The sequence below is a fragment of the Schistocerca serialis genome, chromosome 1 (genome assembly GCF_023864345.2).
Source record: "Schistocerca serialis cubense isolate TAMUIC-IGC-003099 chromosome 1, iqSchSeri2.2, whole genome shotgun sequence".
Taxonomy (NCBI): domain Eukaryota; kingdom Metazoa; phylum Arthropoda; class Insecta; order Orthoptera; family Acrididae; genus Schistocerca; species Schistocerca serialis.
The window spans coordinates 16,735,069-16,754,264 of NC_064638.1; the positions used below are offsets into that span (position 1 = coordinate 16,735,069).

The following is a 19,196-nucleotide window of genomic DNA, read 5'->3' on the forward strand; positions in this document are numbered from 1 at the left end:
CAGTAAACCTGTGTGGGGATCGCCATTCCGGTTACCGGACATACATTTCGTCTCAGTTAAGTGAGTCTTTTTAGGGCTTTGCGCAGTAACGTTAAAGAGAGCAGTACACCAAGTGATTTAGGTGCTGTTTAACAATATTTACATTTTCTACTTGTTACCGTTGTTCAGTTTCATTAGTTAACTGATGTACTGTGGGTAGTAAACTGTGGTGTCAACCGTTTGTTTTCGCTGACGCGTCATTTTAACTGCTACAGCTATTCGGTGCGAGTGTCGAGTAAAACACTCGCAACGCACGAGGTACTTCTGGAGATGAAACTGATCGCTATACTTAATTTTCGATTCTTTTTCTTATTAATTAATCACCGAAATTATTCGTGAATGTCGCAGATTTTCGACGCAGCTACCCGGATGAAAGCCCGATATGATTTCATCACCACTGAAATTATTTGTTGGAAATTAAATAAAGTAAGTACCAGTTAATTATGCCATGCCCTGGTGATGGTAAGTATGAAAAGATTATACGCTCATCCAGGTTTCCTGATTATTGTAAATGCTTAACAGCTTTTATGTTGCAGGAGCTCTTGCTGTACTATTAAATGGACGTAAGGGCCAATTAGCAGCTATACAAGAGGCACGTGTGAGCGACGTGAGCAGGGGTTGCCGCCTGGGGTCAGTACCGGCCACTAAACGGTAGCGGGCTCCTTCCGGATGCGAGACGCCTTACTTCCGTCTGCTGCCAAAGTTTCACATTTCATTTCTTATCTTTAGAGTGATTTTATTCTTTCACATTTTGAAATGTCTCGATTTTTCTTACTTAGTGTAAAGTTTCACTTAAAGAATTTTTGAATTACGGAAATTTCTGATGTTTGAAGTCACTGCAAGATTTTACTTAAACTTAAAAAGCTTAGTTAAACTGTCTCAGTTTTGTAGGGAAAGCGTTGACTGAACTACGAGAGACTTCGTGAAGTTCTAATATCGACATTCATAGTGTTTCGTGGTTAGTGCAATAAATAAGTTCTTTTAAAATAGCAGTTAAACATTTATTGACGTAGATTATCTTCTACTGCACGAGGTTAGAACTGCCCGTTTGGGCCGAGCTGACTAAAATATGTCTAAGCAGACAGATTTTAATCAGCGTGTTAAGCAGCACTTTGTTGCAACATGTGCTGAAAATAGGGGTAATATTATTTTCATCGACTTACACATTCTTTTTAGTAACTCAGCAAATCTCTTTAAAAACATAAATATAACGCTCGTAAATAGTTGCAGTCGTACATGTCCCAATATACGTAAAACACTTTGAATGCAGAGGGCAAGTCGCACTATATAATGTTTACGTGCCGATGGAGGTCAGCGTGAGCTCCGTCGTCTGCCCTGTCTTATACTCCCATACGGCGCATCGCCCCAGTTTATCAGCGGAAAACAGAAAAGTTGTTCTTGTCAGTATCAGCTGATATGCTGTTTTCGTTTTCAACAGTTCTCACAGCTCTTAAGAAACGGATACGGGTTCCATAAAAAAAAAGGTTACTTTGAAGTCAACGTGTGTAGCATTACCAGCGTTGACAACACAGAAAAATGTCCGCCACCAGTTGGAAATGTTAATTCGGTACTGCTATCAGTTTATGAAGTGCCCCTCACAAATGTTATGGCCAACCAGCTTTGACATTCCTTAATTAATGTCTCATATTTACTACGGATCCAAACATCTCGGGTTCAATCACCGATCAATCCTAAGACTTCTATCTGTCACTTACCAATTCTTGCACTTGTGGCAATGTTTGTTGACGCGAAAAATACCGATTTTCTCCGTAGTTAGGAAGCCACGTCACACTGTACGTCACCATATAGGCTACCTGGCCCTGTACGTCCGTTCAATGGTCGATGGGAGGCAAACCACCTGCCCTTCTCCCGCTGGATGATAGCATTGCCTCCTTCTGAAATCCTCCGACTCCGAAAATTCTCTTTTTCTCTACGTCTGAGTTCTGCACCAATGCGTTTCGCCTTAAAATACGTTGTTCGATCATTCCCATTCATTTCGTACGCTATTAACAGGGCACAGATTATATATATATATATGGAGGTCAGAAACAGTCTGATAAGCTTGTGAGGGTGTTGCAGTATGTACAGCGTGCAGTGGATGTTGTGCTCAGAAATAATTCTTAGGAAAAAAATTCGATAAGTTGTGCCGTTTCTGGAGTTGGCGCTAACTGAAGCACTTGCACGCTCTAAAATGCGGCTGTACACAGACATCTGTGGGTGCCTGAATTACAACTTGTTCGAATGCTTCTCACCAGTTAAATGCGTCTTTTTCGGGAGTCGTAAGTTAAGATAGGTGAGCAAAAGCTACGTTCGTTCGGTTTCAGGAAACACGTTCGGTGCCACTGTCTCTGGCGGTCTGCTTGAATGTGCGCGTGTGGTGACCGGGCTGGCTAATTTGAATCACCTACAACTTGTACCACAAATAAAGCTGAGTACTGTTAACCATATAAACAGGCTTACACTTATAGAGTGTGTTTTTTGTGCAAACATACACTTTTTTTAAAATGGAACGACGCCTATTGATGTTAAAAAACTAAAAGTAGGGTAAATTAGAAAGTCAGTGGTGTTTGTTGCAGGATTCTACTGCGAGTCGTTTACGAGGTACCGCATTTTGAAAAGTTCCCACACCGATACTTGTACAATACCTGCGGTAGCACACACTAAAGAACAACACAAGTGCATACACTAATTATGTGGATTATGACGAGCGACGAGACAATTGAGCATCAGAGGTTGTGTTATAAATGACCACCGGGAGAGATGAAACAAGTTTCCAGTTCACTGTTCAGCGACTGCTCACGAGTGTTAGCATTTCAGCGGAGATGTCCTGGGAGGGTGAAGTAGTACGTCGTCACATATCATCGGGTGTAGTTTGTATACCTTTGAATACAGCGTTTTTTAGCTCCCCCCCCCCCCCCCCCCCCCCAGAAAGAAGTGTACAGGCGTCAAATTCAGGGAATGGGCCGGTCAAGACAGGTGCTTTGCATCCATTCCAACTTGTACTTCCACACACTCACTGACTAGCGAGTCGTAATGCACTCAAAGAACACATAAGAGCACTGTTGGCAAACATAAGAACACCGTACCTAGCAATTACGTTCAATAACACAGACAAGAGTCGGTGTGCAACCTCTTTCAAAATACTGATCTCGTAAATGACTCGCACTAGAATCCTGCGACAAACACCACTGACATTCTAATTTACCCTACTTTTCGCTCGGTAGTGTCAATAGGCACTGTCTCATTTTAAAAAGTGTGTGTTTGCACAAAAAATACGCTTTCTAAATGTTATTACAATCTGTAGAGTGACTGTTAACAATACTAGTCGCTTACTAACAATTCATTGTTTGAAAACCGCACATCAACAGCAACATTTGCAGCACAATTTTTAGGTGATTCACTCTGAAGATACTTAAATTTTTTAACGTAGAATACCTCTGAGAATTGATGTCTACACCGATAATCTATTACTAAAACTCTAGTTTATTGGTCAAATGTTTGAATGGGGCGAAGACAAGACTCCCTAAAAATTACACAATGAAATTTTGTCCGAACTCTCATATGCAAACTGATAGTTGGTTATAACTGGAACGTTTCATGAATAGCTGTCGCTGGCTACATAAATTAAGTATCATCTCATCTGTGCGGACATCTATGGATGTGGGAGTGTTCCAGAGACCACTGCTGAAAGCAGCGAAGCACCTGCGATATAGTGCGATCGTCGTATGCACCAGTCCGTCAACACGTCCATCCATCTTCCCGCTGACCCGCAGTTCGAATTCGTTCAAATGACTGACCTGCTCAACAGGAGTACGTACTCGTCACTGGGGCACGGTTGTACTCGACCATGAATTAGTCAGCCGAGCTCCTGCAGAGGTAAAGAAAAGAATGCATAGGGGGCTGTCTGGTCGCCGATAAGCGTGGAAAAAAAAGTCTCTACCAATCCCGCGATACGCGTGTATTAAACGCTGGTATCACTAAACACAGTCCTGGAGAGTGTTGCCTGTTTTTTAGGAGTGTGTATCATATTTTATACTTTCCAAAAAAACTTGACAATAAAAAAATGGAAAAGCGGTCAACTGTTTTGTGCAACGGTAATTTTAAAAGTAAAAAATAAATCGGGTTAAGGAAACATTGGACGCACCTAATTTGCTGCGCATGATTTAGAGCATCGTTTGAAGGCATGTCGAATGTTTTTCTAACCTATTTCGTTTCTTACCTGTACATAAATAGTTTCAAAAAACATTTCACCGTCTTTTTTAAAAAAATGTTTATTAGACATAGTAAGACAGTGTTACTTTAACGTGAAATATTTTTATCATAAAGCACATTTAGTACACATTTCCCGTTTTCATTTTATATAAACATCAGAATAACCTGTCTGAAACATATTTTCTACCTAGTGACCAAGCCATATATGTTGCCGGCTGGCCATAGCCTAGCTTAGTAATTTCGCATTTGGCGAGTCACGCTTGAGTCCATCGCGTATCGAGATTCAAGGGCACACACGCACGCACGCACACACACGTGTGGGTGGGTGTGGGGGCGAGGAGGGGGGGAGGGGTGTTACATGTGTCACTCTGGCTTTTTTAGTCGTGGTTTGATGCAGATAAAAATCGTGCTTATCATTTTGACGATACCATCTCAAAAATTCAGATATAAATTCACTTGATGCCATCTTGAGAGACAATCTCCACTCCTTCCAAATTAATATTGTAAGTGTTGGCCAACGTGGCTTGAATTCAAAGAAACAGTATCGACAGCAACTGAGAGTTTTATGCCGAATAACGTAAGAAACGACGGAGTTAATCCTCCTTGGTACACAAAGCGGGTTAGAACATGGTTGCAGAAACAACGAAGAAAGCATGCCAGATCGAAACGAACGCAGAATCTACAAGATTGCAATCTTTTACATAAGCTCGAAATTTAGCGCGGACTTAAACAGTTTCCACAACGAAAGTTTGCCGCGAAACCTGGCAGAAAATCCAAAGAGGTTCTGGTCGTATGAAAACTATGCTAGCGGCAAGATACAATCAATGTCTTCCCTGCGCGATAGCAATGGAAATACCATCGAAGACAGTGCTGCAAAGGCAGAGTTATTAAACACAATCTTCCGAAATTCCTTCACATAAGAAGACCAAGTCAATATTCCAAAATTGGAATCCAGAACAGCTGCCAACATGAATAATTTAGAAATAGATATCCTCTCAGTAAAGAAGCAACTGAAATCACTGAATGAAAGCGTTTCCGGTCCACGCTCTATACCAGTTAGGTCCCTTTCAGTGTAGCATACACTGAAAGGAATAGCTCCATACTTAACAATCTTATACAACCGGACGCTCGACGAAAGATCCGTATCCAAAAACTGGACAGTTGCACAGGTTACACCAATATTAAACAAAGGCAAGAGGAGTAATCCACTAAATTACAGGACCATACCACTAACGTCGATGTGCAGCAGGGTTTTGGAGCATATATTGTTTACGTACATTATGGATTACCTCGAAGAGAGAGGTCTATTGACACACAGTCAACACGGATTTAGAAAACACCGTTCTTGTGAAACATAATTATCTCTTTATTTATACGAAGTGCTGAGTGCTATTGAAAAGGGGTTTCAAATTGATTCTGTGTTTCTCGATTTCCAGAAGGCTTTTGACACTGTAGCACACAAGTGGCTTGTAGTGAAATTGCGTGCTTATGGAATATCGTCACAGCTATGTGACTGGATTAGTGATTCACTGAGGTCACAGTTCGTAGTAACTGACGGGTAGTCATGCAGCAAAACAGAACTGATTTCTGTCGTTCCCCAAGGAACTCTTATACGGCCTCTGCTATTCCTTGTCTATCCTATGTCAACGATCAGAGCAGATGATGCTGTCGTTTATTGTCTAGTAAACTAATTAGAAGATCAAAAAAAATTGCAAAACGATTTAGTAAAGATGACTTATGGTGCGAAAATTGGCAGTTGACCCTAAATAATAAAACGTGTGAGGTGAAACGTGTGAGGTCATCCGCATGAGTGCTACAAGGAATCCGTTAAACTCGCTTACACGATAAATCAGTCAAATCTAAAGGCCGTAAATTCAGCTAAATACCAAGGAATTACAATTACGAACAACTCAAATTGGAAAGAACGCATAAAATGTCATGGGGAATGCAAACCAAAGACTACATTTTATTGGCAGAACACTTAGAAGATGCAACAGATCTACTAAAGAGACTGCCTATGCTACGCTTGTCCATCCTCTTTTGGATAATTGCTGCGCGGTCTGGGATCCTTACCAGATCGGGTTAACGGAGTACATCGAGAAAGTTCAAAGAAGAGCAGCACGTTTTGTATTATTGCGAAATAGGTGAGAGAGTGTTACTGACGTGATACAGGATTTGGGGCGGGCATCGTTAAAACAAACGTGTTTTACGTTGTGAAGGAATCTTCTCACGAAATTGCGATCACCAACTTTCTCCTACGAATGTGAAAATATTTTGTTGACGCCGACCTACAAAGGAAGGGACGACCATCATAATAAAATTAGGGAAATCAGAGCTCGCACTGAAAGATATAGAAGTTCGTTTTTTTCCGCGCGGTGTTCGATATTGGAATAATGGAGAGTTATTGTGGAGGCGGTTCGATGAACCCTCTGCCAGGCACTTAAGTGTGATTTTCGGAGTATCCATGTAGACGTAGATGTAGACGTAGATGAACAGTGTTTTAGCGTCGTACAGCAATTCAGCACAGAACTAGCTTCTTCATCGCTATTCAGTGCGATTTTCAATGTAATCCAATTTGAAATCAGAATTGCTTTACAGACAATCAAAAATTACGTTTCTAGTGAATTACAGATACTTATGATTTGGTTTTGACTGACCTAGTAGACGAGGTTGGTAACGGCCTTGCAACTCTCGAATAGGTAGGTGGTAACATAGGCGACGCAAATGCGCAAAATTTCTTTCTCTATTTGAAGGAAGTCATAGCTTCGAAATTACGCCTACTGATTCTACCACCTTGAACGGTGAGCTCTGCATCGCTTTCTGGTGGACTGTCAGTGAAATAACGGGCTTCATTTAAATACGCAAGTGCCTCAACAAATGATGTAGACCCGCTGTCTGACATTGCTAAGCCGTGTTGCCGAACAGTCGCCACTGTTTCACGACTGACAATTTGATCATAATGTTCATCAGCCACTACAATGCAGTCTGAAATCACAATGAAATGCAGACCATTGGCTGCTTACAGGCATCGGGGACAGTTGAAAATGTGTGCACTTCATCGTAATTTGATTCTTCGAGGGCTGCAAGGTCACCAGTGGTATCTGTTCTTTCGGACATGAACAGATACCATCTTCATAAACAATGCAGTCTTGTGTGTGACGCTTCCGCTTTTACTTTTAAACTGTGGACCATTTTTATATTATAAATGTACACTGGGTGTCCGCAGCTCGTGGTCGTGCGGTAGCGTTCTCGCTTCCCATGCCCGGGTTCCCGGGTTCGATTCCCGCCGGGGTCAGGGATTTTCTCTGCCTCGTGATGACTGTGTGATGTCCTTAGGTTAGTTAGGTTTAAGTAGTTCTAAGTTCTAGGGGGACCGATGACCATACATGTTAAGTCCCATAGTGCTCAGAGCCATTTGAACCATTTTTTTTTTTTTTTTGTACACTGGGTGTAACACAAACGTACTGCACAAATTGCGAAGCAACAACGTTACATGAACATGGGTCTGAAAACGTCATTAATCATGGGAAACACACGCGAACAGAACGCCCAACCATACCACATGCTTACTGGAGATGTTCAGAATGCCCTCCTTGGGCCTTGATACAAGTATCAACCTGCCGTTGTCGTGGATCTCGGGTGTGGTGATGTATTCTTCGAGTATTGCCTACGGTTTCACAGCCTTACGGGCACGGAGACTCTGAATGTCTTGTACTGGGGTTCCATGCACAAGAACTTTCAAACACCCCACAAATAAAATAAAAATCCAGCGAGTTTATTTCCGGAAAGCGTAGAGATCATGCCGTTGGCCTATCTCTACGTATCTATCTCTCGCCGAATGTGTTATTTATAGGAGCCGACGGACATAAGCACTAAAATGAGGAGGTGCCCCACCACGCATGAAGTACGTGTTTTGTTGCACATCTGAGATGATCTGCTGACAGATTATGTACAACATTCCCTTCGAAATTTGTCTGTTGATCCTGGTGGCAGAAAGTGAGACCCTACCAAACAGTCACCAACGCCGCCCGGCCAAACATTGGCAGAAAATCTTTACTGATGACTTGCTTCAACAGTTGTATTAGGACTGAAGTCCGTCTGTACATGCTGATTATGAAAATTTATAATCCGACGTCGTAGAAACGACGCCTCATCCGTGAACATACTTTGTTGAATAAACTGTTCGCAGAAGAAAATCACTGACGATATTGCCTGCATCCCTGTAAATAGTATGGATGCAGCTGGTACTCGTGTAACATTCAGTGCCGCAGCTACGTGTCTTGTACTGACACTATTGTTGTCGTCAACTGCTTCGAGAACTGCCGCCTCCCGTTGCGGTGTCCTCGTCCTTCTAGGCCTCTCCCGGTCACGAATAACAGTTTTCAATGCTCCATATTCTCTAAGTCGACGATCAGTGGATTCAAACGTTTTCCTGTCAGGACACCTTCGTCCACGCAATCTCTCGCGGTCCAATGTTGAGCGCGAGAGCCATTGCCGTCAGCTAATCGATTCACTAAATGGGCATCTGCCCTCTTTACATTTGTGTGCACTACCACTGCACGAGCACAGTCTACGATTAACTCTACGTAGGAACCTGTATGCTCGCAACGGTCGTACTGATCGCTGGAACCTGTAAACAAGCAACGACGTAGGCCTACGTCACATGGCAACAGGTACATGTTCAACAAAACAGTTTTGGTGCACAACGTAAACCGACGTCACCAAGAGTGCACGTTCCCCACGATTCTAATGTTCTGTTCGTGTGTTTCCCACGATTAATGAGTTCGAGAAGATGAGTTGTAACATGGAGTTTGGTTCAAATGGCTCTGAGCGGTATTGGATTCAACATCTGGGGTCATCAGTCCGCTAGAACTTAGAACTACTTAAACCTAACTAACCTAAGGACATCACACACATCCGTGCCCGAGGCAGGATTCCAACTTGCGACCGTAGCGGTCGCGTGGTTACGGACTGAAGCGCCTAGAACTACTCGGTCACCGCGGCCGGCTAACATGGATTTGCCAATCTTCGTACAACATAATTTCATCGTCTTCTTGTAAGCAATGTGTCCTGCAGTTTGCAGCATATAACACCTATCGTGGTATCGTTGAAGCACGGTTAAAAGGGTGCAGTTTGTGCCGTACATCTTTGTTAAGCCCTGTAGTTTCCATATTTTGCCGCATAAATACCTGTAAAATATTTAACTTAGACAAAGTCACACAACGAAGGGTCTCTTTTGAAGTGAGGAAGGCAAAAAGTTCATTTCACAAATGACGCCAACAACAAAGTGGTGCTGAGCTAAAGGGAAGAGAAAGAGAAAGAGAGAGTGACGGAGGAGAGAGCGGCGCCCGGCTCACCTTGTGCACCCAGTCCTTGCAGTCGGTGTCGCCGATGCAGCGGTCGAGCGCCTTGGGCGTGAGCACGAGCAGGAAGTGCTTCGCCTGCCGGATGCTCTGCAGCAGGTTGTTGTCGAACTTGCCCGCCTCCAGCCTCTCCACGTCTATGAAGACGGAGAAGCCCCGGAGCTGCAAGTGGACCTTCAGTAAGCTGGAAGGCGAACACAGGGTGCGTTCAGTGGACAGTAGCTGCCAGACTATGTGCAGAGTAGAGTTGTGAGACGGGTACGGGTCGGGAGAGAGTTACCTCGCCAGCTGGGAGCCGTTGGAGCGCCTGTAGCTGACGAACACGTCCAGCGACTTGTCCGGGCTCTCGTCGTACGAGCTGCCCAGCCCCGTCTCCATCTCCCTGATCGAGTTGAGGATGCGCAGCCGGTGTATGCTGTTGGTGATGCCGCACTCGTTGGCCAGCTGCTCCTCGGAGAGGGACCTGATCGAGTCCTTGTCAACGCCCGCGTTCAGCATCGAGTACGTGTAGATGGAGAATTCCGGCCCGATCGTCTGCAGGAACGTGTTGAGGTTGCCGGCGTCGCGGCTGCTGTAGTCGGCCATCTTCTTCAGGTTCTGCAGCTCCCTCGTGAACCTGGCGAGAAGACGCACAGCTGAGGCGGTCCGTAATGCTGAGGAGCTGGGGCGCACGCGCTCAGCTTACCCACCTCCTCCTCCGGATGCCGTTGCCGATGCCGATGTCGTCCCTCAGGTTTTCCTCGGTCAGCTGCAGCAGCAGGTCGCCGTCCACCCTGCTCTCGGTGAAGTTGTTGGCGTACTCGGCAAATCCGATCTGTAAAGCAACAAGAGACGTACAGCAGATGTCGACAAAGACACCGCGCGCGCTGCCCGCTGCCCGCTGCCCGCTTCCCGCCGTCTCGTGCGCCTCAGGTGGATTTCCAGCAACTCTCCGACACACACACATATCGCGATACAACTGCTACAATTTATTTCCTGTATTCGATCGTTCCGACAGCCAACACGAAAAGAGAAAAAAAGAAAAGACCCAAATCCTCATCGAGCGTTCGGAGTATGGAAGATATTCAGACGCTGCAAAGACCACTTTAAAGTTTGAAAACCATTCCTCTAAGCGAATGAGAAGCTACCTCTGACCCTGGTTCAAACACTGTTTTCTAACACGTTTTTGCACACTGCCGAACATTTCGTCTTACTGTCGCGACTTCGAAGCCCGTGTCTGATTCTAAACCGACATTAACAGGGACTGATGCACGGCCTCTCACAGAAAACTATACCTTGCACCTTGTAAATCATATTCTTATGCTTGATAGCGTAACACTGAATGATTTTAAATAAAGGACAGCCACAACACTAGGAAACTAGAAGAGTCTGGTGGCGTTGTGGTGACTTTCCAAACTACCCCCCGAAAGTGACTGACGGCCTCTACATATGTCGCAATGACCGAATAGCTGATAACTATGCGTTCCATTTCTAGGGATTAGTAGAGAGGATGACCGTGTGTTTGTGTGTGTGTCGATTGAGGAGGCTCTGGGGTAATTTAGCGATCTCTGTAAAAGCAAGCACAGAAAGCCTCAGAAAGAAAGCAGGATCGTACTTCGAAAACGGGGCCTTAGGAAATTAGGTCGGTAAATTCGATAAGAAGGAATAAGAATGATTAATCGGTTGTGCTGGGATATAGGAGGGTTGAGAACAGTTGCGTATGTTGAGAGCTGGAAGGGTAGGAGTTTAGGAGCGCATTCAGTATTATTTTCCTGAACAAGTCCTGTTAGGGTAAGAATTTGAATTTACAAATAAGCTGAGAAAACACGAAAGCGAGCGTTAACTATTTCTGGGAGCACTATACAATTTCGGAGAGGTTGACTGGGCTCTTACTTTTTATACATAGTCAGATGATCGTTTTAGATTGTGAAGAGAGGGCAGCGCTCGGATGTGTGCAGATGGTGTGTGTGTGTCAATTCGCTCTCGGCTATTCTGACAACAGACGTGAAGGTGGAGATGTGTCGTAAATAGGCCGGCAAGCAATGGAATGTGGCATTAACCAATGTGTTGGACCGCTGTGAGTTAGGACTATGACAGGCGACACGCGCTGCCTGGCTTGGATAGTCATGTTTGGCGTCTAGGTGATATGAATTTCTCAGGTGTTAGGTGTGAATGCGGTTGTCATCAAGTCATGTTTGAGGGGTCGAACAGAGACCTTTCAGCGAATTGAGAGCTGTCGGACGTGTGACTTAGTGTGCGACAGGTTGATTGCGTGCGTCTGTTGAGTTATTTTGCTATGCGTTATTTGGACAGATTACGAGTACTCATGGTGTTTACAGTTATGTGTACTGCATTATTTAGGAACAGTTTGATATTGTGCACTGAAATTAGGAGCTGTTTGCGTGTCTGCCGTCTGTGCAACATGACACCAGGTCCGTCAGGGCGAGTGTTTTTTGTTTGAGAGTGATAGATATACTCGATGCCTAAATAAAACGTACGTTAAGTATTTGTGGGACGATATACACTCCTGGAAATGGAAAAAAGAACACATTGACACCGGTGTGTCAGACCCACCATACTTGCTCCGGACACTGCGAGAGGGCTGTACAAGCAATGATCACACGCACGGCACAGCGGACACACCAGGAACCGCGGTGTTGGCCGTCGAATGGCGCTAGCTGCGCAGCATTTGTGCACCGCCGCCGTCAGTGTCAGCCAGTTTGCCGTGGCATACGGAGCTCCATAGCAGTCTTTAACACTGGTAGCATGCCGCGACAGCGTGGACGTGAACCGTATGTGCAGTTGACGGACTTTGAGCGAGGGCGTATAGTGGGCATGCGGGAGGCCGGGTGGACGTACCGCCAAATTGCTCAACACGTGGGGCGTGAGGTCTCCACAGTACATCGATGTTGTCGCCAGTGGTCGGCGGAAGGTGCACGTGCCCGTTGACCTGGGACCGGACCGCAGCGACGCACGGATGCACGCCAAGACCGTAGGATCCTACGCAGTGCCGTAGGGGACCGCACCGCCACTTCCCAGCAAATTAGGGACACTGTTGCTCCTGGGGTATCGGCGAGGACCATTCGCAACCGTCTCCATGAAGCTGGGCTACGGTCCCGCACACCGTTAGGCCGTCTTCCGCTCACGCCCCAACATCGTGCAGCCCGCCTCCAGTGGTGTCACGACAGGCGTGAATGGAGGGACGAATGGAGACGTGTCGTCTTCAGCGATGAGAGCCGCTTCTGCCTTGGTGCCAATGATGGTCGTATGCGTGTTTGGCGCCGTGCAGGTGAGCGCCACAATCAGGACTGCATACGACCGAGGCACACAGGGCCAACACCCGGCATCATGGTGTGGGGAGCGATCTCCTACACTGGCCGTACACCACTGGTGATCGTCGAGGGGACACTGAATAGTGCACGGTACATCCAAACCGTCATCGAACCCATCGTTCTACCATTCCTAGACCGGCAAGGGAACTTGCTGTTCCAACAGGACAATGCACGTCCGCATGTATCCCGTGCCACCCAACGTGCTCTAGAAGGTGTAAGTCAACTACCCTGGCCAGCAAGATCTCCGGATCTGTCCCCCATTGAGCATGTTTGGGACTGGATGAAGCGTCGTCTCACGCGGTCTACACGTCCAGCACGAACGCTGGTCCAACTGAGGCGCCAGGTGGAAATGGCATGGCAAGCCGTTCCACAGGACTACATCCAGCATCTCTACGATCGTCTCCATGGGAGAATAGCAGCCTGCATTGCTGCGAAAGGTGGATATACACTGTACTAGTGCCGACATTGTGCATGCTCTGTTGCCTGTGTCTATGTGCCTGTGGTTCTGTCAGTGTGATCATGTGATGTATCTGACCCCAGGAATGTGTCAATAAAGTTTCCCCTTCCTGGGACAATGAATTCACGGTGTTCTTATTTCAATTTCCAGGAGTGTAGAATATGAGAGAGTTCGAGTTGGTTATTATTTTTTCTGCTTGGAGGTTTTGTTAGATCGAATTGCTGAGGCAAGTAGCTTCGAGAGCGCGAGGGATGTGATTGCAGCATATCTTTGTCTCTCGACGGTTAACTACAGGTGGGGCAAGCGATGTTCTCGGCATAGGTACTGGGGGTGCGCTCTGGCCATGTCCTAGACCGTGTGGATTGAACAACTGTATTCAGGTCATAGTTTAGCCAGAATATTTATAGAGGAGTATGTCCGACGCGAGTGTAAAGGTCCAAGCTGTGACGTGGGTGGTCTCGCGCTCGTGGTGCGTGAGAGAGGCAACACCGACGATTTTGAGTCATCACAAGTGACTTAGGTTAGTGGCTTTGTTGGCCACAATTTTCTTGTGTTGGTAGCGGAACACGAACTGACCATCAGAATTCAAACTTGGCTTACTCGTATAGACAGAATGTGATATAAGTTAATGTAGGTTAGTACACGTTAGAGCACGTTAGTAAACGGCAGTAAACATTAGTACATGTTGGCCAACGAACATGGGTCGGTAAGGGGATGTGTTGGTCGGTAGGGACTTTAACGATTTCATTCCAAGTCCAGGTGGTCGGGCACTGGACGTGGCACTAGGACGTGGCACTTTTCCGCATCAGAGAGGTTAATTAATTGATCAATTTAATTAAGTATCATGCTAACTTTGCTACATTCACTTGCGGAGATACTAAGCTAGGCGCACGCGATGGCTCGTGTGTACGGGCGTGTGTATTCGCGACGATCTTGGATTAGGTAAGTGCAGAATGTGGATTGAATAATAAGAGTTGGATGATCAATTAACTTACTGACGGATGTCGTGGCGAGCACATGTGCTGCACCACCTGTTGTACAGGCATGGTGCATTCCACTCTCGAGCAAACTTTGGCGCCAAAAGTGTAGCAGGGTGTTCTTGGTCGCACAAAGACACGTGATGGATAGCGAACGGTCGGCGTATGCAGGTTTGAACGTGTCCAGGAAAACGACTTTCGAGTCAAAAGTGTGGCGGGGCGTTCTTTGCCCACCACGTGCTGAGCCGAAAGATCGACCGTTGTGTGATTCCGCTCCCAGGCGAACAATTTTGGCGGGAAATGTGCGGAGGCGACGAATACACGTGGTGAACGGACAACGGGCCGTTGTGACATCAACCTCGGCAAGTTCCAGCGTGTCCAGGGAAAACATGTTTACGACGTGGGAGCGATCCCCAGTCCAGCAGGTGGCGCGGGCCGGCCCCCAGTTGGCGAGCAGCCGCCTCACGTGACCGCCGTCGGTAGCGGTCCGCGCACTGGCTGGCGGGGTGGCGACGATCTGAACTAACTCCTCGTTGTGGGGGCTGCACTGGGTGTTGCTGCCATCTCAAAGATGTGTACTGATAACAAGTGATGGCCGTACTGCTTGAAATAAAGACTTGAGTCCATTTCCCCCTGCAAAGGATGTGACTTAGGATACTATAAGTGCACTTTGTTGTTTGATGCCATTTTGATAGGTTAGCAGTGAAAAAAGATAAGTGACCGCGAAAGTTGGTAGGATGTGGAGTATTTCGTACGTGTGATCGATTATGGTGTTGGGATTTGAACTTGTGATAGATTTTTGTTATGGATGTAACGCAAATGGCTTTCTCGCCGCGAAAATCGGGTTTCTTGAATAAATAATAATAAATGATAATAAATAATAAAAAATAGAAGTACAGTTTTCGAGACATTATCGTGTTGGAATTTGAATTTGGCGCAATTTTCTATTGGAGGTAGACCAATAATAATAATAAATAATAATAAATGATGAATGATAATCAATAATAATGAAGAGAAGTACGGCTTTTCAGCCATTATCGTGCTGGAATTTGAATTTGACGCGAATTTTCTAGTGGAGGTAGGCCAATAATAATAATAATAATAATAATAAATAATAAATGATAATCAATAATAGTAAAGAAAAGTATGGTTTTGCAGGCATTATCATGTTGGAATCTGAATTTCGCGCCAATTTCTTCTGGAGGGTTAGGTTAGTGGACATAGCCCAATTGGACTATTTTCCCGCCAAAATTCAAATTTCTCGCAATTTTTTCCGGGGTTTATGTTAGTGGACATAGCACAATTGGCCTATTTTCCCGACAAAAGTCGCCATCTCGGATGACGTCGTGTGCTGTTGCCGAGTCGACATACCATCATCTCGGATGGCGTCACCGCCGCCATCTTCAATAAATTTGGCAACAATGGAAAGTTGGGTGGCACCGCCCTTGCCCCACTACTAATGCACTGCGTGCTTGAGCAGAAAACGCAATTTATGACTGAGGCGGTTGCTATAAGAGTGTTATTTTCGAACGTTCTACGTAAATTTCGGAGATATTGTAACGAGCGCAATGTGAGATAAACGAAATACTGAAGATTCGTCTTGCTAGATAGATGCTGTAGCTGCTCTGGAACAGCAGAATTCCATTAAACTGCACGAAGTTGTTTGTTCCAGAGAAACTAGGGAAACAGGACCGAAAATAAGGTCTCAAATGAGAGCTCTACTGGTCTTTTTGTGCCTCTGCTTTGCTTCGGCGCACGGTCGGCGCTTGCCACTGAGGCACTTGGCGCAGTTACGCACAGTGCTGCGCGTGCCGCAACTGTCTGCGTGTAGTGAAAATGAGCGAAAGTTGTTTTTCTTAATGTTTGACAATCGTGTAACAGGCGGGACTTGCGCGAAAGAGAGGCGTTCTGGCAGCCGCTTGCACACCGACCCTCGTCCTTAGCCTATTGTCTGGGTCCGATCCGGAGCCGGCGGACCTCGCCGTCCCTGAACCGGCACTCTGACACGCACGGCTAGCGGGACAAGTCGGAAAAGCGCTCTGTGCACAACTGGTACCAAAACGTCGGGGTAGAGAAACTGTAGGACTTAGGACAAACACGTAGATTCAGATGGCAGGGCCATATGGAGAGGGCTTAATTGGACTACGGATAAAACAAGGCTTACAAGTAGACCCAAATAAAATGTACCGACATACAATAGGAGACGACATGGATAGCAGAGAAAATTTTGCCGTCTCGTTCGGAGAACCGCAGTGGTCGCTACTGAATGGAATAAAACATCACTTTACAATTCATTTTGTTACTTTGTCCTCTATCTACAACTAAATACGTACGACGCAAGCCGCCATACGCTGCACGGCAGCGGGTGCCTTGTATCGCTGTCGGTCTCTCCCTTTACTGTTCCACTCCTCGCAAATGGATGACGGTCTATATAACTCCGTGCGAGCCCTAATTTGTCCTTACACGGGATGTGCGTTGGTGGCAGCAGAATTGTTCTGCAGTTGGCTGCAAAAGGAGGTTTCTCGAAGGTCTTTCACGAAAAGAACGTCGTCTTTCCTTAAAAACGTCCCCATTTGAGTTCACGAAGCATCTCTGTAATACTCTCGAGTTGATCGAACCTACCAGTAACGGATCTCGCAGCATATCTCTCAACTGTATCGATATATTCTCTTAATCCATCCTGTTGAGGATCCCAAACTTTCGAGCATTACTCAATAATGGGTCGATCGAGTATTCTATAAGCGTTCTCCTTTATAAGTGAGCTACAGTTCCCTTGACTTCTCCCAATAAGCCTATGCCGACCCCACGTCTTTCCTACTACCAACCTTGCGTGCTCGTTCCATCCCTTTGCAACGTTACGCCTAGAAAACCGTTAATGAATACGAGTATCTCAAGCAGCGAAGCACTAATACTTTTAACATTACGGATTTGTCTTTATCTACTCGCCAGGACTAATTTGGATTTTTTACATTTCGAGCCAACTGCCCTTCATCACACCAAACGGAAATTCCTTCTACCAAGGTAATGGTCCAATCTGACATGTCGAAACCCATCCTGAAATTTTTGTCACGAGAAGAATGTACAGAAAGAAATGCAGTGTCAAAATTTTAGGTGCTAAGGCGCACTGCAAGTATTTAAAAATTTTAATGCTGTTCAGTTATTCGGCATGAAGAACTTTACTTTGTAGAGCCGTAGCGCGCGAGCCGGCAAATAAGCGGACACGACCGTGACGTGGTGCAGCGCAGTGCCAAGTTCAAAGAGCACAAACGCGAATTTTAACCACTTAAATGAAAAATGTGTCAAGTTTTCAATAACTTGCAGTTCATATCGACAGCTAAACTGTTGCAGATGAAGCTGTTACACAAGTGACTTGCAAAAACAGAAAAGGCTTTGCATGCTGTTACATTACAAACAACTTCCACCAGTCGGGACTTATATTCGTTGAGATGAAATATTTTCTAAAAATTTCTTTATCACAGTTCTTCTGATAATTTTTAATAATGAATATTTTACTAACAAAGGAACAGTTCTTTGTTTATTCACTGTAGTCGTCACAAAAATATGAACTGTGTATTGGATGACGAAAAAAGACGTTTTACAAGGTACTCCTGACAAAAGAAACACTAACACATGTAGGCACTACACAGCGACTGCCAGATTTACTTAGACAGAATTGGGGTGCAGTAAGAAAGGTCGTTGTTGTTGTTTTGCATATTGTGATGCGTAACTGGTATACTCGATCAGACTCGTTAAAGAAACTGACAATGCATGAGTGTTTAAGTTTAACAACACTGTTACGCTGATGAAGATGAAATGCCAAAGAGCTATCGGAAATTGTGCTGCCAGACAGTTTTCTGAGAAATGCATTACACTGTCGAAAAATTTCCTTGCTGAGGGACAGAACGACACTATTAGTTCCGCACGGAATCCGAATTACACTCCTGGAAATGGAAAAAAGAACACATTGACACCGGTGTGTCAGACCCACCATACTTGCTCCGGACACTGCGAGAGGGCTGTACAAGCAATGATCACACGCACGGCACAGCGGACACACCAGGAACCGCGGTGTTGGCCGTCGAATGGCGCTAGCTGCGCAGCATTTGTGCACCGCTGCCGTCAGTGTCAGCCAGTTTGCCGTGGCATACGGAGCTCCATCGCAGTCTTTAACACTGGTAGCATGCCGCGACAGCGTGGACGTGAACCGTATGTGCAGTTGACGGACTTTGAGCGAGGACGTATAGTGGGCATGCGGGAGGCCGGGTGGACGTACCGCCGAATTGCTCAACACGTGGGGCGTGAGGTCTCCACAGTACATCGATGTTGTCGCCAGTGGTCGGCGGAAGGTGCACGTGCCCGTCGACCTGGGATCGGACCGCAGCGACGCACGGATGTACGCCAAGACCGTAGGATCCTACGCAGTGCCGTAGGGGACAGCACCGCCACTTCCCAGCAAATTAGGGACACTGTTGCTCCTGGGGTATCGGCGAGGACCATTCGCAACCGTCTCCATGAAGCTGGGCTATGGTCCCGCACACCGTTAGGCCGTCTTCCGCTCACGCCCCAACATCGTGCAGCCCGCCTCCAGTGGTGTCGCGACAGGCGTGAATGGAGGGACGAATGGAGACGTGTCGTCTTCAGCGATGAGAGTCGCTTCTGCCTTGGTGCCAATGATGGTCGTATGCGTGTTTGGCGCCGTGCAGGTGAGCGCCACAATCAGGACTGCATACGACCGAGGCACACAGGGCCAACACCCGGCATCATGGTGTGGGGAGCGATCTCCTACACTGGCCGTACACCACTGGTGATCGTCGAGGGGACACTGAATAGTGCACGG

At 46.1% G+C, this 19,196-nt stretch overlaps 1 protein-coding gene across 8 annotated transcripts in view; it reads right to left on the reverse strand.

Annotated features, from left to right (window-relative positions):
* Positions 1–19,196, reverse strand: part of LOC126460492 (NAD(+) hydrolase sarm1-like) — a 1,203,839-nt gene that overhangs the window by 20,458 nt on the left and 1,164,185 nt on the right. For 7 of the 8 annotated variants that reach the window (XM_050095920.1, XM_050095919.1, XM_050095918.1 and 4 more), the window contains 3 exons: positions 10,304–10,428; positions 9,895–10,230; positions 9,609–9,798 (listed from right to left, as the gene is read on the reverse strand). In XM_050095920.1, the coding sequence (XP_049951877.1) occupies positions 9,609–9,798; positions 9,895–10,230; positions 10,304–10,428 (651 nt within the window). Of the gene's footprint in view, positions 1–9,608; positions 9,799–9,894; positions 10,231–10,303; positions 10,429–19,196 lie in introns of those variants that run through there. The other variant, XM_050095925.1, reaches the window with a different exon arrangement.